Genomic DNA, 24415 nt, shown 5'->3' on the forward strand with positions numbered 1-24415 from the left:
CTCTCCTCTCCTCTCCTCTCCTCTCCTCTCCTCTCCTCTCCTCTCCTCTCCTCTCCTCTCCTCTCCTCTCCTCTCCTCTCCTCTCCTCTCCTCTCCTCTCCTCTCCTCTCCTCTCCTCTCCTCTCCTCTCCCCTCCCCTCCCCTCCCCTCCCCTCCCCTCCCCTCCCCTCCCCTCCCCTCCCCTCCCCTCCCCTCCCCTCCCCTCCCCTCCCCAAATAGCAGGGGCAGAATTTGGCAGCATGATCAAAGTGCAAACAATATTCTGGTGAGAGGAGGACAGAGGAAAAGACAACTTACTTTGCTGTAAAAATCAGCAGTCAGTTGGTGGGGGAGATTTTTAATTAAGGAGAAAGCAGCAGTGAGACAAAATATTTGGGAGACTAGTAGAGTTTTTTTACAAGTTTGACAGACCACCAAGAGCACTCTGTTTTGGCACCACTCAGCAGAAGAAAACATGGCAGGAGGATGCCCTGAAAACTGATTCAGCCCAGGCTTTAATAAGTGGATGATCAACACAATTTTTCATTTGGCCCATAAACAAAAGAATTATTGTTACACACCTAATAAAATGGCCCAGTGTTCCCAAGGATTTAGAAACAGGATTTTTACTCCATACCAAGCTCAAACAGTCCTTGAAATCTCACATTCAGAAAGGTAAATGCTATTCTCTCTCTGCCTGGTATGTTGCTAGCATTTCTACCTTTTATACCTCCTAGTTAAACAAGTCACAAAGTGTTGTATGCAAGAAAAGCGCTATGAAAGTCAGCTGTGGAAAAATGTCAAATAATGTCTCAGTCTTCAACCCTGCCACTGTAGGCAAGGTTTTCCACATCAGAATATTCTCCTAGAACATGACAGAGTGTGACATTAAAACTAAATAGCCATACCCTGAATAGCTTTCCCTGTAGCTGATTTTGACATTTGAAGGACCAAGCAGTTTCACACCTTTTAAGAGTACCTTGCTGGCATTTTAGAAGTTTCCACGCTGACATTTTGTATGAAGAAAGGAAACTAGTGAGGCAAAAAGGCTTTGAAGTACAGGAGGGAGAAAGGCTCCAACAGGCAAAACAAGCTAATTTTGGTGCTCTCTGCCATTAAAAAAAAAAAATCTATTGCTGCAACTAAGCAGGTAAAGAAGTGGAAGAAGTGGCAATGACATAGCTAAGTGTCTTAAACAGAGTTTAGTTCTGGTGTTTCAGAGCAGAGAACTTTAAAACAGAAATTGCTGATATCAGTTTCAGTAGATCACTAGGACAGCATACCTATTGCTCAACCTTTTTTCCCCACCATGGAGCACATATTTAGTTGGGTTTGGGTTTCTGGGTTTTGTTGTTGTTGTTTTGTTTTTCTTTCAGCACAGAAGATGTAGGGGCAGTTCTACTTTTAAAGCATTAGCTTAACTCCTGGTTCAAGCTACATTTGATCTAGTGTTGCAAATTTTGCCTGAGATTCCAAGAAGTGACAGTGCCTAAGCTCAAAAAAACCCATCTTTCTTGCTAAGCTTTTAATCTCATCATGCTCTCAGCCAAATAAACTCTTTTATTTAGCTGTTTGAACCAAATTAAATAGAGGGAAACTGCAGTAACAATATAACATATACAATAAATACAATATAATAAGCTCAGAACATGATTACTGGAAGCCCTGGTTAACTGGAACATTATCTTTTTGTAGCTGCTTTGTGCAAGAGTCATCAAAATAATTGCAGTGTTTTACCAAAAGCCAAACAAGGAGCAGAGACTATTTTACTGGAATACACTGGCTGGTTTTCAGCTCTGTGGTGAAATTTTTGACAGCAGCAATTTTCTTTTCCCACCAAATTATTACCTTCAGAAAACTAGTTTGCAGTAATCAGAGAATAGCCATAGAAGGGGTGCTTCAGTGATAAACACCACAAGGTTTACAAACAAAGAGAAAGGATTTCATTAACCTAACCAGCATATTGGAAAAACAGATTGAAAAAACCAACCCCAAAAAACCCCCTTAAGTCATCAACAAGGTTTCAGGCACTTGCATGTTACAAACCTGAGACAGAGTTTCCGGACCTGAAAGAAAGTTTCTCTTCCCTGTGCCACCCACCCAAACCCACATTGCTTTGCTGTGGTAACAGCGTGGATTTAGTTACATCATGTGATCTAAGCCTCCTGCTCTCACCTTGATTCAACAGCTTGTAGGAAGTTCATCCAAAGAGAGAGATTTTAATCTGGCTTTGCATTTGGATTTTCAGTATTATTTAGAAGCCTCATTTCTATGACTGGCAACGCAAGGCATGGGGCTTGCTCCCCTAAAACATACTTTGCAAATATTGTTCAAAACTGAAGTATTTGGGGATCATCTTGAGGAACATTCAGTAACCCAGCAAAACTGCTCCTCCCAGTCCTACCTGTTTCTGGGCCTGTAGGTCTCAGCTGCTGCCCCACCATGGCACTTGAGTGAAAAGGAGGGAGGGTGTTTTTTGCAACATCCTGACCATATCTGGACTTCCACCCCCTACTCACATACATCCTGTTCTTGCTTGAGTGAGTGGAAAACCCTTTGAAAAAAAATTATTTTTTTTTTAATAATGAAAAAAAAAAATCCCCAAACATTTCCTTTCCAAAGGAAATTCTGAGTACTTGAAGTTCCAGTTCAGAAGTAAGTTTATTGAATACTTTCCAGTGAATGGAAATACCCAACCTGTGAATAGTTCTACCCAGTAAGCACTGAAACACTATGGCGTACACTTCAGTGTGTTCCTCTAGAACTTCTTTCAACTGTGTCATGTCACTCCTTAACCGAAGAAAACGAACAAAAAAATAGAAATGAATTGTTCAGTCTCTCAATGATGCCCCATACAGAAAGCTTAGATTATTTAACAAAATGTACTAAAATAGGAAAAGGTCACTTATGGGAAGTGATTAAAATCACTGTTAGTCATTATTACCACCAAAACTGCAGAATTGTGAAAGAGAAATATGACAGTCTTGTTTTTTGATGTCATGGTTTATATCTTAATTTTGAATGATCTGCTCACTGAACTTAAAGGAACTAAGAATTGTCTCTGAATCTCTCCAAGAAGCCATTACTAATGTGTTTATTTGGCACTTTAATATATTTGGGTCTTAGTGACAAGTTGGTGGCTTTCATCAGTTTAGCAACTTGGCATTTTCAACAACTTCAGCAGCTAACAAAGATATAAAATATTGAAGATGCATTGGGGAAGGCTGCATCAATTTTAGTCAAATTCCAGTTTGATGGTTTATTAAATCTTCATAGTGTTAAAATAACATGCCAATGTCAGGAAGCAGAATGGCCTTGAATACAGAGAGGGTGAGAGCCCAAACCTTGTGCTCAGCTCCATCTCTGTTCCATTACCCCAGCCAAAACACATGGCCACCGCAGTCCATCCACAATCAGTGTGTGGGCTGAGTTCACTCTAGAAAGGGAAGAGGGCAAAGCAACTCAGCTTTTCTTCTCTGGGTTCTGCATGCTTCAAACATGGTTTCTCATTAAAAACCCATCTCTTTGGCCTCAGTTTAATCTCCTCAACCCAAGAACAAAATGCCATGCTGTTGTGCTGAAAAGCATTCGATCATATTTATTCACTCTTTGAACAAATTTACAGATCAAGTAACTGCAAGGAAGAAAAAAAAAACAAATGATAGCAAAATTTGGATAATTTCAAGCTGAAAAACCTCTTACCTTAAAAAAAAAGCATGTTAAAGGTGAAAGTACATTCAGACACTTGCTTTACATGCTGAAACACAGGCTCAAGAAATGAATCCATGAGGAAGTGTCAACTAGTGTTATTCAAAACTTTCTATATGGTGACCTAAACCATCCTTTGCATTTAAATCTGCCTTTTGGCCTAACACCTTTCATCCATTTTTTTCTTCCACTCTTACGGCCTTACGAATTTGTTTGGGGTTTTTTCTTGGTTTTTTTTTTTAAAACCAAATAAATTTTGGTTTTGTCATAGACACCAGCATAAAAGTCAAAAGAATTTAGGGGTATATACTGCTTTTCCTAGATTGCTACACTAAAAACTACAAAACTTTGTATTACACTGTTATGGTTACTTATGTTGAAATTATACATTTTTGTTTGTCTAGTGGTCTGTGTTGAGCAACATTCCAAATGAGGTAGATTGAAGGAATATTTATCATTATAATGACATAAATGTTACAGAGGGAATGAATTTGGCAAGGAATGTAATTACTCTTTCCCTCATGCTATTTCTTAATCTCTGGAATTTCAGAGTGCTACTAGCTGACTTTGTATAACCTGAGTTTTATCTCACTGAAATCCCTGAGGATTTATTTTTATTTTGTCCCATTTATTAATTTTTATAATGTTGGGTTTTTTTTAGCCTGATTGGAGGTAAAAGTCACATGCTAATAGGAGACCTTCTAGATCTGCTACATTTCTACCACTAACAAAAGGATAAGAGACATGGAAAAACTGTATTTGAGAGGCTCAGTGAACAATGGGGAAAGTGCATAAAAGATGCACATTTGTAGCTAAAAAGAATGTGGCATTTGTTCTACTTCTTGCAGAACAGTATGTTGTAAAAATATAGCTTTAAGTTTCACTTTTTTGACTGAATGGAGTTTGAAGACAGGGATGAACTTTAAAAGGTTAGTAGCTATAAAGTTTGCTCCTAGAAAGCTTATCAGGAGATCTCTTCCCAGTCTGCTAAGACTGCTTATGTCCATGACTCACATGCCTACGTTTATCTGGAAGGAGCAGAAAATCCCTGAGCACTAACCATAAAGGGCTTCCATGGATCCTTTTCTCCCCATTTCATTATCGTCTTCCTCCAGCACAATCAAGGTACCACTGTAACCACCCTTGCAGCACAGGGCAGAAAATAATGCTGAGAATGCAGAGCTGGAAAATGTCACAGTTGTGCCCGAAAACACCTGCTGAGCTTTGCTGGGTAAAGAACCCTCAAAACAAAACCATCAAAGAATGAACAAAACAACAACAACAAAAGCCTGTCAAACTGTTGCAGTAAAATATAGAAGAAAGCTTTTTTAAAAAGTCAAGTCAGCACCTTTTTTTATATTGCTAAGTCCCAGAGAGGAAATTCAATTCAAATTCTCATCACTATAGAAAGAATAAAACTTATCCCCTTAGAAAACAGGCTTTAATTGTCATCCCCTCTTCCCCAAATCCAGAAGTTTGGCAGTAAGAATGGATCTTGAAGTCTTTGAATTAGTTGGGTTTCAGTGGTTTAATATTTGCTAATTGGTTTGACCACATCTCCTTAGGCTCATGCATCCATCCTGGTATTTTTGCTGGATAGACTCAGGACGACTTAGCTGCTAAAAATCAGGTGTCTTCAGGCCAATATGGCCAAAGTAGAATCAGTCTGGTGAGACTCAATACAGTTATCTGCTACTGCACAAAACAAGAAAAAAAAATTCTCTTCCTCATTTTAAACAAAATACAATTAACCAAGAAGTCCATGAAGACAAGGCATCTGAGGACTGGCAATTGACGGGATAACAAAACTAAGCCTTTTCTATGAATATTCTGAACACCAGCTGGAAAGCAAAGAGGCTTTTCATACACATTTTCAAATGAAAAAATACCCTCTTTGGTGGGACTTGACCAGGCCCCAGCTGATGGGCAGAAGCAGAAGTTCAGTCTGTAAGTGGCCTCCAGAGAATGCCCAGCCCAGGCACACACACAAAGGGTTATCCACAAACAGTCCTTGCTCTGCCATCCCACCTGGCAGCAGCTCCATGTGGTAGCACTAATGACCCATCTACTGTAAACCAGCCTCATCCCACCTACTGCAAATAGAGCCAGATACTTCAGAGAAGTCACAGTGCTTGCTCCAAAAGAAAGAAAACCCCTGACAGTCTGGTGTGAGGCACAAACACAAGTGCAAGTGGCAACAGGGCAGAGCTGGCTGAAGCCAAGACAGGGAATCCCCAGTGCAGTCACATGGAATTATGTACATGCTCATCTTGACTGAGCTCAGATGAGTATTTCTGGCAGAGATGGAAGAACAGCCACTGTTAGTGATGCATCTTCTGTGCACCAGAGAAGGAGCCAGTGAGGTCAGAGCCGGCCAATGTCTCACAGGCTTCTTCACATCTACAGTCACCTGAGGCATAGGAGCAGGAATCAGCTTCCTCCTCTTCCACGGATAAAGCAGAGTCTACCTGTTTTCTTTTTCAGGGTTAGTGCTCTCTGAAGTTTCTGTTAAAATTAAAGAATTGATTTCTTCTTCTATAATTAACCTGTCAAAAGCACTCATGGGATCATCCTTTGCAGAGCTCTGAAAGAGAGGAACAACGTTTTTAACAGTATTTCCTCGTGGCAACTGTTGCTTCTACAACCCAGCAAGACAGACCCCGTTCCACAATATATACCCTGTATTATGGTGAAAAGCCAAGGTAGCTGGGCAAAAAAAATGGTGCTTTTTGCCACTCTGTGAGCATGGCATAGGCCTGGCTGACAGGAGAAATGTCCTCTGGAGGTGAGGAACTGAAGGTTGGTCTCCGCCTTAAGGGTGCTTCCAAATATAGCCAATAGGTGAAGTTCAGGCAGGAGTATGGAGAACTGAGCATGCACACACTTTGTAGTTTTCACTAAGCACACAGAGAAAATTACTTGGGGCAGTAACAAAACACTTGTGAAAGCACAACAAAGTGTATCAGCTACCACAGTGATAGCCCTTGTGGCCAAGGGTCCCATCTGGGAGAACAACATTCACCACCTCATGTCAAGGTTTTAATTAGAGCTTGTTAGTGTACTTAGGATTTTTATAAAAGGCTACTGAGAGATATTTACTTAGAAATAACTTTCCTTAATGGGTCTTATGTTTATTTTCCCCAAGATAAGGCACCACTGCAAGTCTTTCATCAACCAAGGCCTAAAACAACTATAGTTGTTTTTGTTCTTTTGCCAAAAAGAAGCTGTATGTCAGATTTACTTCCTAGCTAACAGACTACGATAAATGTGGGAGTGCTAAAAATGTTAGTTTCTGGAAGTCGAACACAAAGAGCTTCATTCAGCATCATAAATATTATTAAGTAGCAGGAAAAGACATGAGTGTTCAATAGAAGTCACTCACTGGAGTTGCAAAAACAAACAAAAATCCTCAAACCAAAACCCACATAGCAAAAGAAGCCTGACAATCAGAAAACTGCCATCCAAAAAAAACCCAACCTGGAACAAATTTAAGGGACTAGCAGCCTGGAGTAACAGAATGATGCAAGTCTACTAATCTAACTGGAAAAGTACACACAGTTTGGAGGGGTGGGGGGATGGAAACCTAAGTTTTAGGTAATTGTTTCTGAACAATTCCTAGTATTGCAAATACTTAATCTTCATCCAATATACTTACTTGCACACAGTTAGTTATACAACAGACATAGGAAAAAGAAAACTGCAAGCCTAGAGATCCCAGTTCAATAGAACTGTTGGCCCAACAGCCTCTTACTAACCTGGGAATCCTCGTTCTGCTCTCCAAACATGCGCTTAAGAATTTCTCTAGGGTCTGGAATTGGTGGAAGAATTAATATCTTCAGCCTTCATGAAGTTAAAAAGAAAATATTTAGAGACATTAATTTTTAAATCTCTTAAAAAATTACAAAATCATTTTTAAATATCGAAGTCATGTTTGGGTACAGTCAAGAAAATTTGTGGAGTCAGCTTTGTTATCACTGGCCAGCCTTCAGTCTCTGTGCAACTCTACCCATTTCATATTTTTACTCCCCAAAACAAAAGGAGAGGGGAACATTGACACAGACTGATTCTAAATAACATTCATTCTTGACAAAGAAAGAAGTAAACGTAGGAAGACCTTATTTACCTTTTCAGATAAACTAGTAGAATTATTGTAGATACTGCTACTATTAATGGAATGGTAATTATCAGAACAACATAGATGGTAGAGTCCCACTTCTCACCTGGAAAACAGGAATTGTAGAAACTTAGGGATGTTTTGAGAGGGTTTTTAGGAATAATGATAACAAAATGGTTAATTCTCCAATTTGTTCATTGACCCAGTACTTTTTCAAGTGCACTAGCACTTTCGTAGGCAAGGACAGGCTCATTTTTCAAAGATGGGATTATAATATAGATATGTTTGGCAAGGAGATGAAAATACAAAAGACTCAGGGCTGAAAAATTGGCTACACTGGACATTGCATAGCTGCACAAGTGGCACCACTATCAACATATACAGCAGAACAGGCTGGGACTGCTGGTGCTACTGAAGGACTAGAGCCCTTCTGCCCTCTTTTCACTTAAAATTAAATAGGTACGTAAGAAGATGATCTTTGACTCCCATTCTTTAGCAGACAAAAAGGTATTAAATGCCTTACAGATGAAGAGTAAAGTGCAACACAATGCAGGGACAAGTGCTCTCACCAATGCTCTTTTCTTCACTCCAGTCACTGTGGAAATCACTGTTGTAGCACTCACGCTTTGGTTTTGCTCTCACTTTGAAGGTGTACTTGCTGTTAGCATCAATGCCAGCAACTGACACAGAATTCATTTCAGACTAAGGCAAAAAAAGAAATTTGCTTTGTTCAATTACCAACACATTCTCAGTCACTTCCAAGCCTATTTACATTGTGCAGCTAATGTACTCTGAATGTTTTGATGGAAGATCTTTTTATGACTATGAAACCTCATTAAAAATAGGACTTGGTGGCATTTAACAAGCACAGAGGGCCTAACTGTACATTCCAAAGCTAAGATTTAATCTCATTCATTGCTACATCTATCATGCAGCATTTGGCATCAATGACTAAACTAAGATTTAGCATTTGGAACAGTGCCTTTTTAAATTTTTTTTTTCCTTCTTCTGAGAAACATCTGTGACTTACCCTGCCTTCCCTTCTTGTCAGGGCAGCTTAACTTTCATCATACCAAAGTGTTCTGTGATGCCTCTACAGAGAAGAGCACACACTAGAGAGAATCTAGCTGCACTAATTTTTTTTCCAAAACACCAATTTCCTGGGGAATGTTGCTAGCATTCGAGTTGGGGGTAGAATAAACAACTAAATATGCTCCACAGGAGAAGACGGCCACTCACTTTGAAATTTATCATGCTGTTTTTTACCATTGTGATCAAACAGTACATTCAGTTTGGCTATGGATACACAGCAGGAGTCAATCCAGGCACTGAACTCAATGCTTTTTATACGTACACTGTAATCGGTGTGTCTGAGAGTGCACACCTCTTTCTTCCCCTCCATCCTCAGTCTTTATCCCCATGCTTTTCTGTATGAGATTCTCTGTTCTTGTGTGCACCAACAGTTGATTTTTCCTCAGGTCACAGCATTCAAGACCAAAGCTGCCACATGACCATGCAGACCAACAGCAGGAAAACGTAACACTAAGACACCAAAACCCACGTGCCAGAGAAGCATACGGGCATCATTTCCTGCAGTCCATAGTTTAGTAAATCCTTCTTTATCAGACTGTTCTCACACACTAACAAATTGACCTAAGCCATGACGGGAAGGATTCATAACACTTGTATGAATTTGGATGTACAGTTTTTACTAACATAAACCTATGGTATGAGAGAAAAATCCTACATTCACACAGCACTCCCAGCTCTGGCACCCAGCCCATTCACATACAACACATGCAATTGCTCATTTTCAGCCACAAATATTAAAACAAAAGATTCACAGAAATAAAAAATCAGAAATAAAATCTTACTTGAATGATCTGACCATTGTCCAAATCATCATTGCAATATTTAATAACTTCATAGTGTAAACAACTTTTCGGAAAAGTTTCTGATTCACTCCATTTTACATCAATTCCATCATCAGTCTTTGACAATGTCAATTGTCTTGGTGTGGCAGGTTTTACTGAAATGCAAAATGGAAAAATTAATTCAAAAGTCTCTTTCACCGCTTACAAAAATTTTTCAGTCCTGTATTGCACATTATTACACTCACACCACATTAAGAAGAGATAGAGGAAAAAGCACCAGTAAGTAAAAAAAAAAAAAGTAAATCCAACTAAAGAATAAGAGTATAAGTTAATAGAAAATTCCCCCTCCCCACACCCACCCAAATACCCACCCCACAGAAAACAAACTCTTGTCTATATAATTTCAAATCAAAGGTCAGTAGAAGAAGGGAGCACCTAATCTCATTGTCTCATCCATACTTAATGAGGTGAAAGTTTCTCAAATACAACAATATGCTACCAAACTTCTTATTTTAATTATATTTTTATGATGTGGTGTTAAACTTACCAAGGGTGGTAGGATTTTTACTTGCACACACAGGCATAATTTCTTCAGAATCATCTCTAATCAAAACACTTATAGCAGGATAAGTGCTGGTGACTTTTGGAAAGGTAAAACTGAAAATGCATTCAAATATTCCTTGACCTACAGAGGAGTTGCTACACTTCTTAGGGTTTTCTAAGCCATCAAACCTGGAGAAATAAAATTACTCCTGTAAACTTCAGAAGAAAAGGACAGCAAGGGGAAGGTTTGTTTATAAATGTGTGTTACAAATTCTAAGGACTGATATTGCATTAAAGCTATGCTATAGCTTATAAAAAAGTAAAGCTAAGCAAAGTAAGCAGCCTCTAATTTATCTCAAGCTTTAGAAAGAGAATTGTTTTTGTGAAGAGTGCCAAGTAGCAGAAAGAGACAGGTTCGCTTTATATCAAAGAGAACAACTGCTGTCAGGTTTGGTTCACATTTTCCATGTGGGAGAATAATTCCAAGGAATAAAGAATATTTTGAGAACAAACTAATTTGGACCACTTCTTGTCAACAGAATTTCACTTCTGTGATAGAATGAGCTGATCAATCTCCTTTAGCTCTGCCTCAAGTATCAATCACAGCTCTTGAGACTGTTGAGTTTCACCTATTTACCTGATTTGCTTTTCAAGATGTCAGTTTTCCCTTCCAATAACAGAGAAGTTAGGAAGACAAACTTCTTCCTTGCTTCTCTTTGTTGCCCAAGCCTCAATGAAAATACACCAGTAGCTTTTCCTCGCAAGAAAAATGAAACCAAAAAAACCCACCTCACTAGCATTGTGGAAAATACATTTTAGTCTAAAATTGAAGTGTTTTCTTAGTTTTTGGGTTTAAAATCTAAAATTCATTATTCTTTCAAAGGAGCATGAAACACTGTGAAGTTAATGCCTTAAGCTTTAGCTTTCATTTTTGCAGATTCTGTGCTGCCTAGGGATGTAGTTCTGAGCCTCATATTAACTGCCAGTAAGCTCTCTTCACAGGGTAGGTAGACAAAACAAATCTTTTTTCTGCTGAGAACCAAGGACAACTTTCAGGCCCAAAAGCACTAACAATGGTGGACTAAAGGTTGGAACAGGAAGGATGAGACCTCACAACCTGAAGTTGTAATTGGACAATTAAACCCCAATATGCAAATGGACCAAAACTGATAAAAATATAAGCTCTTGAGACTGGTCAGCCATCTGTGTGTGGCTATTCATAGTGGACCCTGGATGCAGCTTGGTCAGGCTCCTGTCCTGCCCAAGGTGGATCCTGAAGGCCTTTCAATAAATACCTACTTTATTCTCTAGCTCTGTCCAGTTCTGTTTCAGGTCAGCCTTCCAAGGCATCAAAGTCACTGTAGCTACATCTTCCCTTAAAATTAAGGGCAAGTTGAAAATACATATCTCAGATCTAAAGCATTATCCCAGTAAGTATCCCTATACCCAGAAATTCAGATCTTCAACCCTGCCTTTGTCCTGTTCTTGTAGCAAAGAAAAAGTTTGAGTAGCAGTCTAGACAGGGAACAAATAGTCCCCCCAATGTTTAACAAAAGCAGCAAGTTTTCTGCTGTTTGCTGTCCAAATGCCCTGAATTGAACAAGTGACCTGCAAGACTGCCACAGGAGAAGAAGAGCAAAAAGTTTATGTAGTTAGCTCAAATAAGACAGAAAGCTGATTTAAAACCACCCCACTATTTCTACAGAAGCTAATGCCATCTGGCATTTCACAAGCCCCATCAAGGGGCAGAAGTATGCATAGATTAGCAGGCACAGCTACCAATGCCAAGAACTGGCTCACACAAGTCTGTTCCTTTGGAACAAGACACCATTTATGGATGTCCACTAGCCAGTGGGAGCGATGAAGCTTCATAGCTTTAAAGGTGAATCAGTTATTTACAACACTGAAGATGCACACAGAAGTACTACTAAGAGTTATTAATCCTTTCATACCATTTCCCAATGGTTTATGAACTGACACATACATTAATGAATGATCCTAACTTAAACAGCCCATTTTGTTGGGCTGCAAAGAAAGCATTTAATACATTGGTATAGCTTAGTTCTTAATTATTCCCTCTTTGAATCAAGGGCCCAATTAGAAAGCAATAGCGGCTATGTTAACATGGTCTACAGAAGCAGATAAAAAATAGCTATATCAGCTTCCCAAAAAGTCTTGGCCGTAGCAGCCTCTGGCCCCTTCATTGGTGAAATTTTCTTTGGATGGAACTGAGCAGTAACTTGGACACAATGCCCTGGGAAGTTTCAAAGCAACAGGAAGCAGACAAGTGGAATGTGTCATGTAAAACTAAAGATTAGTCCTGGGGCACTTTAGAGCTGGGAATACAAATCTCCCACGAACCAGTAGAACAAAGCGTAGTTGGTGTCACTGCTTGCGTTCTCCCCAGGACGCCAGGTACAAGCCATGTACTCCAGATTGTGCCAAACACAGCTCAAGTCAACAGCAGCAGTACCTGGAATACCTGCAAGGCAAGTTGGAAATGTTCTCTAAGATTTATTTTGTCCAAGTTTTCTCTGCTGTTTCTAGAAGTAAAACATTTCATTTTACATAACTGAAACTGGAAGGCAGACTACACTGCCCGTTCAGCACAGAAAATTATGAATTCCAGCTGTTTAGAGCTTGCAATGGCTGAAATCTCAGCAGAGTAGTTTCTACAGGCAAGCCAATCATAACAGAAATCCCAGTGTTCACCAGGGGTGAATTGCTACTTAGAGTTACCAGATGTTAAAGACGAGGTATTGAGTCAGGAAAATATTTATTTTCAATTAATCTACAGGTACTTTAAAAATAAGTCAAAGGAGCTGGTAATTACAGGGAAAACTGTAACAAAGTTAAATGCAATTACAGCCATCAGTGTTAACTATAATTAAAGGCTGAGTATTTTTATCTTCTCCAGATACAGTATTATTTGCTTGGTATTCTGAATACAAAAATACCTCTAAATCTTAAATATTGACAAAAGCAACACTAGGTAAGCTAACTTTTTAACTGAGACCCATATACCTTTAGACATTAAAATTTACCATTTGGAAACTCAAGTCACATCAATACAAATGAGTACTTAGCAATTGTGAATAGGTCAATGAGGATCGCTGAGGCAGAGCAATTTCGGAATAAAGTCTTTCACACTCAGTCATGCATTCCTGTATGAGTTCTTTACACTGTATTGGATACTTTTTCCTTGTAACAAGTAGCAACCTCTCCATGGACTAAAAAACAAAATGCTTGTTAAACGCAGATCTACTTCATAAGTCTGAGCTTGCATTGTCCCTGAAGCAGCAACTAAGAGCACAGGAAAGCGAAACAGGTTTTCCTATTCCGAGAAGTATATAAAAATATTTCATCTGCAAACAGACTTTTAAAAGCCTCTGCCTGTTTAGTACATGCTGTCCTAATGATCTGCTTCCCTGATTTTCCAGAACCCTGCTGGCAAACACATACACAGGCTTGATAAGGTCTCTATCCCAACCACATGTGGTTTTCATCCACATCAAGTCATGTTTCCGGGTTAGGACAGACTTTTAAGCAAGAAGCTCATTTTCTTGCTGTACATCCGAACTTCAAGCATTCAGCAAAACACACTACACCTCAAAGTCTGCTTCCTGACAATTTTGCTGTGGGCCCCTTGCTTCTGCATGCCAAGAAAAAAAAAAAACAACACCTTTTTTCTCTATTCATTTTGCTATGCTTTGTAGATCCCACTCATTTCTTTTGAAAAAGAGAGAACCCTATTACAATTACTGAACTAATTTATTCAATAAGTTGTTAGATTTGCTACATTTCTCCCTCCTACATGGATAATTGTAGGGTTATTTTATGGACTTCTGTTTATACAGAAAAATCATACAAAATAAACTGACTTAGATGTTAGTCATACAGGCAGCAGGCTTAATGGATTCTAAGCTGTATTTTATCCCACAAACACCACAAAGCAGGGAGAAATAACAGGAACCACACTGCTATTTTGGAAGAGCACTTCAGTTTTACAAACTTGTCCAGAAGACTTTAAGCATCAGAAGACCCCAGTTGTGTTTAAAGGCAGTATAATAATTCTGTTTAAGCTCTAGCAATAAAACCAGCCCTTGTGTCAGACATTTCTCTGTGATGTATTTAATGATTTCTTGTTAAAAAAGCAGAGAAAAAGCCACGTCTCCTCAGACCAAGAAGGGTCTGGCCACTGCTGGTGTTACCTTTTGGCAGAAGGGAGGTCTCCACCCAGGAGCTGGGCTCACTGGTGTTGTCATTCTTGCATTCGCTTCTCACTCTGAGGCGCATTTCCTCATTCAAGTGCACATCTGTCACACGGAAGCGGCTCTTACTCCATTCCTGGGTTTAGATCAGGGGAAGAAAACCAAAACATTTGTCATACCATCTCAGACACACAGGAATTCCTGCCAGTGTAAGGATGGGTATACCACAGCCCTTCAGAAAGACTACAGCTCAAAACCAAAGGAGATCAGTGTCTGACTATGCGGGAAGCATCAGCATCACTTGGCTTTGCTTTTTCTTTCTCAGACTCAGTCAGAACTCACAACGAGAAACTACTCCTACCCCTGTGACCTACAGTCAGATGCAAAGGCTACAAAGAGAAATAAATATTACATGGGGGAAAATGATCTTAGAATGAGTCTTCATGGATAATGCAAAACAAGCATGTTTATACTACAGCTGTATAAACAGGCATTTACAGATCTGACCTTCACCTTTCCCCGTGTGTGCACATGAATGAAGAACATTTGAAGACACAACCGAAAGGGAGTGAGATGAGTTTAGATGATTTAAGGAGCAGAAGAAAAACCTACCAAAACAAACCCATAAATGGCTATTAAAAGCAGTGACACCACATCAAGCCCAAGTAGCTCATGATCTTCCATTTCAAGTATGTTTGTGTGAGAAAATGGCTCACCCTTTTATCACACATCTTTCTTGAGCATCTTTTGTTGGGCTAGGAGGATGCCTTTTAGTTAAGTGGAAACTGGATACAAAACAAATATCTTTCTTACAGCCCAAGAATGCTGTAACCACTCATATATAAAAATAATAAATATTGGCACTAATGAGAGGGCAAAGAAATCAAACGAGCGTACAGATTAGGTTTGTCTGGGTTTGAAAGACAGATGCTTCCTGTCTGGCAAGGAAGGTGGGAACCTCCCTTTGAATAGAAAATATGGCCCTCTTTCCCCCAAATTATTGTAACTCCAAAATAACGGGGCTTTCAGGCAAAGATATGGGGGAAGGAACAGCAGTTCTTTACTGGCCTGTACGTGTAAAACCAGGCAAACAAACACCAGCAGCAGCAGTGCCAAGGGACAGAACACAAACCCCGGGACAGCCTCTCTGGGCTGCGGCGCCTTCCCCTGCAGTGCAGTTCCGGGCACAGCCAGCAGGGGCGCTGCTGGCTCCGGGCCGGGCACGGCCCTGCCGTGATTCCCCCGCGCCTGCAGGGGGCGCTGTGGCGCGAGCTCGGCCGCGTCTCCCTCAGGCGGTAATGGCGGGCGGGCCGGCGGGAGAGAGAGAAAAGCGGCTTCCTTTGCAAATCCCCAGGGACAGCCGGTGTCAGTGCCCCTCTGGATGGCGAAATGGGCTGCAGCAGGAACCTCAGAGTAGAGCTGGGTCGGCAGAGACGGGCACACCCCAGGGTGGCAAATGAAATGTATCAGAAACTCCACAGCTGTAGCAAGAGCATCCCGGCAAGGGCTGTGTGATTACACTGCAGTGAAAAACCCGGAGCAGCGGCAGAGGAACGGCGGGGCTGGGCAGTGACAGCCCAGCTCCCAAACATGGTCAGGAGAGACTCCCTCAGAGGGGAAAGGGGCTCAGGGTCCTGGGTTTTCCCTGAGACACCTGGGTAGATGGTGAGTCCCTTCCAGTGAGATCGGGTGTGAATAAGGTCCCAGTTCAATGGCCACTCCCGCGAGCAGAGCCTCACTGACAGTAGGAGAAAACAGTGGGAGATGAGACTCCTCAGCGGTGGAGAATTCTTCCCACAGCAACCGCAGCTGTGATCCCAACAGCAAGAGAGAGCTCAGAGCTGAGCCCAGACCCACACCCCCCAGCCAAAATCTCATGGTATCTCTGCCCTTCCCAAAAGAAAAGTCCCAGCTAAGATGCTGCAGCCAGCTGCACCCCTTCACCCCACCTTGGCCACTTCTTTTGTCTCCCTTAAGTACTGGTTGTTAGCTACAAGCGGAGAAAATTTCCATGAAAAAAAAAAAATTCCTAATCTCCAAAAAGTTCTATGAGCAAAAAGATGCAGCAAGATGTACAGTCTGTCTCATCCTGTCTCGTGAAACTGCTGACCCTCAGTTCTTTCATTGCTGATGACCTTAGTATCTATTAGACTCTTCCACAAACTGATTCAGCTCTTTAACCAAGAAGATTTTCTACTTGTTGATTTGTTAATGAATCAATCAAAATAGCTAAATAGGTTTCTGCTGTGTTAGCAGGTTCAACTGACTCATTTAAAGGTCCAATGAAGATTATTAGAGATCATTCATGTCAAAATGAAATATCACCCATTTTTTAGACATTAAATCAGATCAGCTGTTTGCAAAACAACAGAGTCACAGAATCATACAACAGTTTGGGTTGGAAGGGAGCTTAAAGATCATCTGGTTCAAACCCCCTCACCATGGATTCTGGCCTTCCACTAGAGCAGGTTGCTCAATACCCCATCCAAACTGGCCAAACCACATCCCTACCCATGTCCAGGATATCCTGGAGCTGTGAAAAAAATACAGTGGTTAGTATGAGGAGGCCAATGTAAGCATCGGGCTGTAAGACTGTAATAGGGCTCAACAACAAAGGACTATTTCAAGAGGCACTGTACCAATTGTAACCATATCTGAAAGAGCAGCACGACCTCTCCCACAGCTGGCATCTACCAAAGGCTTCAAATTCCCAAGGTTTGGAATTACAGTTTTATTTTCTTACTGGCAATAAATTGTCAAAATACTTTTCCTACAGCCCATAGCAATGGGCACGATGGCAATGCCCTGACCAAACAGCAGCTAATCCACAGCAAGGAGCACGTCTGGGCTGCAAACCATCTAACACAGAAAACAAAAGCCCAAAACAAAGGAGTTACATGACTTCTGTTCTAGGCAACAAACATGCTCCATATTGTCTTCAAAACACAACCCCCTCCGTAAATAACTGGAATTGCAGGGAGAGGGTAAATGAGGGAATATTAATTCTTGGCATTTCCTCCAAAAGATGCAATGCTCTCACACCACAGCTAAATCTGCATGTCTCTTTAAACTAAGTTCAAAGTAAAAGAGAAAAGCCTTTGCAAATTCCCATTTAACTCTTAAGGATGCAGATTGCCCTGTATCTATTTTTTCTAGAAAGCTACATAAGTAAAGACTGAAATGAGACTTTTCCCATTATTATTACAGTACTCCTGCATTACCATCAGCACTCAGTCATCGGAGAGCAACAGACAGATTTTTCTGATCTGAAGATCCCATTTGCTGCTATGATTAATTTTTGAGGTTTTGATCCCATGATAAGAATGAAATGCTATATTAAAATTGTATTTATGTACATGTATATGTTCTCCCACACAGAGTTTTATAACACCAAGACATTTACTGGAACACAGAGTTTAAAGAGGTGATGTACTCACTCTTCTGTCCTCAGGAGCCCCATTAATGACGATGTCACTGGCATACTCCAGGTTGCAACCACTGCTGATGTTCCCTGGGGGGTTCCATGTCCAGTTTAGAGTACAGACATGGATAAATGAATAGTTCAAGTTGGATGGAGATGGAAGAATTTTTTCCCCTGGAAGAAAGGAGTTACTAGTGTAACAATCCTGTTGGCCCACACTTTACTATTAGTAATACTGGCAGATTTTTAACCTCTGACAGAAAAGAACACAAATAACTTCACAGCTTTGTCAGCTCTCACGAAAGCATTTCTATTATTCTTGTTACCTCAACTCATTAATAATTTAAATAAGCACAAATTAACTGAAGAGTAATTTTTAAGAAATTGTAGCCTGCAACAAGATAGTGGTTGTGGTACTTGAGCTTTTACATGTTGCGGGAAGACGAATCACATCCTGAAACTTTAGTAAACACAGTATATACATTTTGTGGAGCAATTAATACTTTGTTCTCCCCAAAAGTTACCCATCAGCATAGTTTTAAAGAGAAATCCTTAAAAAGACAAGTGATTACAGCAAGAAACAGATGTATGTTAGAAACACCATTTAAGCAAAGATTGTAAGCAAAGCAAAGATTACAAATGCAAAAATTTTTTTTAAAAAAAGGAAACCACATCACTTTCTCAATTACCTATTAAAAAAATAACGCTATGTTCTGGCACAGTGAGCAAAACCAGTGTGGGACAAGTAGTGATTTGCTGCTGACACACTTCAATGGTGCATTTTTTCACCTCCCCAAAAGCCAGCGAGGAGCAGAGCAGGGCCACGACTCAGAGACAGTCATAGCAATAAATCCAACTGAGCATTGACCCTTCCTTATCTTGTGCACTGAGTCAATGCCTACTCAGGACCCATAATACACCTTGAACTTCATATCAGAAAACTAAGAAGGGAAATACGACAGAAAATGGCAAACTTCCAGGAAAAAGTAAAGTATGTGTCAGACATCAGTTCTAGAAAACATCACCCATTGGGAATTCCCTGAGAAAGTGAAAGTGGATTTTGTTTTTTTTAAGGGTTACTCCAAGATGTACAATGAGAAGATATTGAACCAGAAGCCCAATGAGACTGTTTCTCAGGGTATCATCACTGAGGCATCACCCCTTGTTTGTGGACAGAGTGTACCCTTGTTACTCAATACTTTCACAAACACTTCAAACAGATATCAGCTAGTGCTGCCGGTCTTGCTGTCCCAGGGAACCAAGCTCAACCCATTCCCACATTCAAGAGAGCTCATAGGAAAAGGGCAGAATAATTCCATCAAGATCAGTTTTCCCATCCAGGTCATGGTGCAGCCCCATTTCCTTCTGCTAGCACAAAAGAGAAAAGCAAAAGAGCTTCCTTGATCAAGAATTCTGCTCAAAGCATCCATGACACCATTATCTTACATTTCCTGAAAGTCAGAGCAGATCTTGAAGGGAATTCATCAGACTTCTGGAGCTCTCTCAGACCTTTGCATAGTTCAAGGACACGCAATGGTAGAGATCAAGCACCATTACCATCCATGTGTATGCACAGACAATGGATGCTTGCAGAGATAATGAGAATAATTACAAAGACTCACTGATTTAGTCTGAATATGCTTAGTTTGTTTGAATACTTAAAATTTTGGGGATTCTTGTTTTAAGCAGAAGAGAGAAATTTTTGCTCTTGCAAAAATACAGTCTCCAAGGAGAGAACTGAATGTAACAAGAACATCTTTGCCTATTACCTCTTCCACTAACAAAAACTTGGGACTAGCTTTAGGAACAGCCTTGGGGCATTAAGTTTGCAAATTCTGAGTCCTTTCGATCATGTAAAAAAAAAAAAAAAAAAAAAAAAAAGGAAAGAAAAAGAAGTCTTTCAACAAGAGTACGCAGTTCCAAGCATTTCATCTTATCTTGATTGAACTTGATTGAACAGCCACAAACCAGTAAAAAATGTCATCCCTGATTGCTATTCTAAAGTTCTGAATATTTTCTTCTAATAGGTTTGATTAGAAACCATTGTGTTTAAGTTTGCAGATTATTAGCCACCCAAAGAAGTGCTAATATTCAAAGTTTATAAATTAATCAGTAAATTGCATTAGCATAAAAAGTTTAAATCTAGTAGGTTTTTGAATAATCTACTAAATTCTGAAGCTAGTGCTTTAATGTTTTTAATTCCGTTTTTATTCACAGGTTAGGCCAATCTCATGTTTTTGTCTGTGTAAAATATGGAGTCTCATGCTCTCATAAAAATTTCTGTAGAAATTTTTGGGAACAACTCAATGACCAACTTCAAAACGTAGTCAAGCCGCTATTTCACTCTTAAAATGCAAAACCACAGTGGTGCTTCTAAGAAAAGAAGCGCAGCAGTAACCAGCAAAGATTAGGTGAAGCATAGAAAGCATTATTTCTACAAGCCGTCATGAGGAAACATCAGCAAATACTTTGTGAGTGTATTAAGTATCATGTGAGTGTTGTAAAGTAGTAAAAAATTAATCATATTTTTTTTTTGTTCTCCTGCATTTTCTGAAAATTGATTTCATAGTGATAAACCGAATTGCAGACAGTTGAAAAACAACAATTCTTTAATGTCTGCAGATGGATTTTTGGATAACGTGAGCAGGGAATAAAGCTTCAAGCCCGAGTCCTTATGAAGCCCTCACAGGCACGCACGCATCTTTCCTAAAACTAAACATTCGTGCTTCCAAAATCGGGAATACTGAAAGCAGAGCGCAGGCACAGGACGGGGAAAAGCTCTGCGAGCCCGCACCCGGCGGAGCCGCTCCCGCGCCGCCGTAGGACACGGGAACCGGGGGTTTTAAGGCAGAGACAGTCCAGGGAAACAGAGATGCAGCTTAAAACATTTCTGCCGAACCTGTCAAGAGCTGTCTTACTGAAAGAGAGCAGATTTTCAGTATCCCCTCTCCCGGCAAGCGGCAGGGCAAGGGTGCACCGCCGGCGCTGCCTCGCACACGGCTGACAAGCTTAGGGCGATTTCTACTACAAAATGAAAGCATTTCCCTTACTTCCATGCTCGCGTGTGCGCGGAGCCACGTCCGAGCCGCCTGACCCGCGCACGGGGAGAGCCCGGAGCGGCCGCTCCAGCCCCGGCGCCGCGCCTGCCGGAACGGAGCGCAGCCGGCAGCCGTTCCCGAGCCCCGCCGCCCCTTCCCGCCGCCCCTTCCCGCTCCTACCTGCCGCCGTCCCCGCGGCCACCACCCAGCACACGGGGAGGAGGAGCGGGCAGAGCAGCGGAGCTGCTGCGGGCACAGCCATGCCTCGGCCGCCCCAGCGCGGCCCCCTGCTCCCACTTCCCGTCGAGGGGCCGGACCAGCCGGGAAGGGCGGCGTGACGGGATGGGATGGGACGGGACGGCCCGCCCAGGTAACCCGAGCTGGGCGGAGGAGCGGCCCGGCCCCGCCACCTGGGCAGCGCCGCCCCGGTCCGCAGGGCTGGGCAGAGACGGGAGCATCCCATGGCCCCGTCCCACGGCCCTACACTGCCCGCACTGTCCTCCCTCTGTGGTCACCCCTCTGTCGCCTCATATGCTACCCCTGCACTGCCCTCGCTGCCTCCCGCACTCTCAGCACAGAGACACTTCATAGAATCAATTTGATCGGAAAAGACCCTGAGATCACTGAGTTCCCTTCCGCTGAAGCTGTCGGTCCCTCCCCGAGCCTGGACTTGGCCGTGCCGCAATCGCGGAACAGCAGCGAAGCCGCGGGACGCGGGCGGTGCCCGCACGGCCCTGCGGGGACCGCGCCCGCTCCGCGCCGCTGCCCCACTGCCCGCCCCGTGCCCTCCGTGTCCCCACACATGGCGCTGCAGCGCGGCCACAGACTCATAAAAGTCTCGTTCTGTGAGTCAAAAGTCGTTTTCCTTTTACAACCGCGTTCACACTTGTCTGCTACAGCTGTTGAACTGTGCCCCAGACGGAATATGGTTCATATACTCTCCCAGGAAAGCAGCTGTGTTAGCACAACCTCGAGCAGTTCTCTTGATGTCGGCGTTATTCACCCCCTGACACAATGCCGCTTTTCAAAATCCCTCCTGAAAATTTAGTCAATTTCTACTGTTCTCATCTGTGCTAAAAATGCATAGTTTTTTGGGTTTTGGTAGTTTGTTGGGTTTTTTTTTCAGATCTGCATTCCACAAACTTCCCCAAACTCCCTCTGTTCAGTCTCTTCCAAATACAATACGTTCACTTGGAATTTTGCTCTCACATTTATGGGTGTAATGCAGCAACTTTTCCAAAATTTTCACAGAACTGGGAATAGGACATAAATGCTATTTCTATAGATTTCAGGGCAATAAAATATTTGGGATAAGGCTTTTTTCCTTCCGAACTAGAATTTTGTAGTAGCTAGCAAGCTTGGTCTTAGTTACCACCCAAATACAGGTGTCCTAAAAATAGTACAGATTCAGCAGGAAGGAAACTTGGCTGAGTTTCAAGGCAACCCAAAATTTGTTAGTAAAACTAACTTATTCCTAACCCAACAGAGTGTTTCAGTGTTTGCTCAGCTCCTCAAAGAGTTTTGCAAGAGTTCATCTGCTTTTTAGACACTCATTCTAGAAAAAGGGAAGTGGATCGTTTTATGACAGGGTGGGGAATATCCTGTGTTAATGTTGGGCATTTTTTGCCTTTCTGCCTGTTTGTTTCCCTGTGAAATAAGAGGACTTCTAGTTGCTGTTAGAAGGTGCCCAAGGACCTGCAATTATAACCAAATAAAATGTGGTTTGAAGTTCCAGGATGTGGAACTTTAGGCTGTGTGACGGAGATTGGATTGTGTAACTACTTGTAGCAAGCGTGGACTACGCCTGCTAGTAAGGACATTTATAGAGTAGAGCTGATCCAAGCAACCCCTCTCTTGCTTTCAGTTTCCTTGCTGATGGTTTTTTTTTTTCCCCTTCCTTATTTCTGTTTTGTCCACTCCTTCTCCCAGGAGAGCCAATGCCAAGTGCACATGCAATCGTTCACTGCTTTTGGCTGCCTGCCCATCAATGTTGTCGGCAGCTGAAACATTTTTCTCCCTCTCTCTCCCTTCTACCACGAATGCTCAACTCGTTGTCACATTCCCATCTTGATTCACGGCAATCACAACTGCTGCCAGAGCCTTTGATCCCTGCCACCTACCAGAGACTTCCCATTTCTCAATCTCATTGAGTCTTGTCCTGCAGCTCTCTGTTGCAAATCTCATGCTCGTTCATGTTCTTGTGAGCCAATGAACCTGCGCCGTAGTGACTAGGACTCGTATAGACACACCTGAGATATCTTTGAAATGATCTGTTGAACAAGTACTTGGGGTATGGCTTCATGTTTGGTATAAACTGATTTACAATCACCTTACTGATCTCCCCCTTGGCTGTGTGCTCCTGCCTTTTCCACCCACACAACCAAAGCCAGTGATTGTACAGTAAGTTTGCAGATGCAATAAAGCAAAAATCCAATGATTTTTTCCTGTGCATGTTCCCTAAATCAGATTAACAAATGGTGCCAATGTCTGGTGTGCCTGCACAATTACTAAGTCGAGCAAGAGGCAATGATTATTAACAGCACAGGGCCATGGGGAATTGTCCATTTTGGGACCAGAAGTTGTTCCACACCAATGTTGAGATTCCTGCTTTCTGATTTTGCAGCAGCCAATACTTTAGGTCTCAGCCGACACAATTACAGGCTCTTCAAGAAGACGGCTGGAGTCAGTTCCAAAAAGGGCTCAAATAGAATTCAGCTGGATCTGAGGCACAAAAATCATTAATCATGTTGAAAAAAACCCAGTCTGACTCACAAGGCTTCTCACTTCTCGACCTTTGTCATGTTCTTTGTTCTGTGTTCTCTGGGGACATCTAGAATTTTGCGATACGTGTTCACAGCAGACGTGAACTCTGCAAACTCAGAACTGCTGCCCAAGCCCAGCTGGAAACAAGAAATTATATGGAGTAAAACCCACTTCCTTTGAAGAGCACTTTTGGGTGGACATGGAACTAAGCACGTTTGTACAAATGTCGTATCCCCCCCCCCCCCCCGATAAATTCTATTACAAGCCCATGCATCAACTTTTCTGCTCACTGTTCCCGAAGAAACAAGATCAAGATCATTTGGCAAGGGAGTAACTCCTTTACTCACCAAGGGAGGCAGGGCACAAACCGGGTTTTACAGCTGCTTGGCCACGGCTTACAAGAGCCCCATACAGAAGCTTCAGAAGACAGGAGTAGAAAAAGCAGTTTGTCCTTTATCCTCTGGTGAGGTGAATAATAATTATACCTACTTACATTACATCATGTAAGAGCTGGTACAACTGCCTGGGCATATACATTAGTCTAACCACCTTGTAAGTTGAGTTAGTTGAAGAAGAGGAACAATAAATACATCCCCCAAAAGTCTGGGTTTGAAAATATTAAACTCCAGAACAGAGCAAAAAAACAACCACAAACTTACTGGGTATTTTTAGGAAAGTAGGGTGATCTGCTGTGATGCTTCCTTACTTTTGATTCACATCTTGTTTCTATTGATAAATTTGTGTGTATGACTGTCTCTGTTTTT

The 24415-nt window shown here is 41.6% G+C and overlaps 1 protein-coding gene across 1 annotated transcript; it reads right to left on the bottom strand.

Annotated features, from left to right (window-relative positions):
* Positions 1-319: 319 nt before the first annotated feature.
* IL13RA1 (interleukin 13 receptor subunit alpha 1) lies at positions 320-21150 on the bottom strand. Its single transcript, XM_066182045.1, has 10 exons — positions 21069-21150; positions 17867-18024; positions 14430-14565; positions 12580-12700; positions 10223-10407; positions 9676-9830; positions 8371-8503; positions 7811-7907; positions 7443-7527; positions 320-6271 (listed from the first exon to the last, which is right to left on the bottom strand). The coding sequence occupies exons 1-10, from the start codon at positions 21148-21150 to the stop codon at positions 6152-6154; spliced, it is 1272 nt and encodes a 423-aa protein (XP_066038142.1). The 3' UTR covers positions 320-6151.
* Positions 21151-24415: the final 3265 nt, after the last annotated feature.

Source organism: Chamaea fasciata, unplaced genomic scaffold (genome assembly GCF_029207755.1).
Source record: "Chamaea fasciata isolate MVZ Bird 193981 ecotype frontalis unplaced genomic scaffold, bChaFas1.0.hap1 SCAF_4, whole genome shotgun sequence".
NCBI lineage: Eukaryota > Metazoa > Chordata > Aves > Passeriformes > Sylviidae > Chamaea > Chamaea fasciata.

Excerpts from the sequence above, each read along its gene's own strand:
- IL13RA1 (XM_066182045.1), bottom strand. The coding sequence starts at position 21,150 with ATGGCTGTGCCCGCAGCAGCTCCGCTGCTCTGCCCGCTCCTCCTCCCC. Across the intron at positions 18,025-21,068 it reads GGCCGCGGGGACGGCGGCAG|GGGAAAAAATTCTTCCATCT; the intron begins GTAGGAGCGGGA and ends CCTTTCTTCCAG. Across the intron at positions 7,908-8,370 it reads GAGTGAAGAAAAGAGCATTG|GTGAGAAGTGGGACTCTACC; the intron begins GTGAGAGCACTT and ends CCTGTTTTCCAG.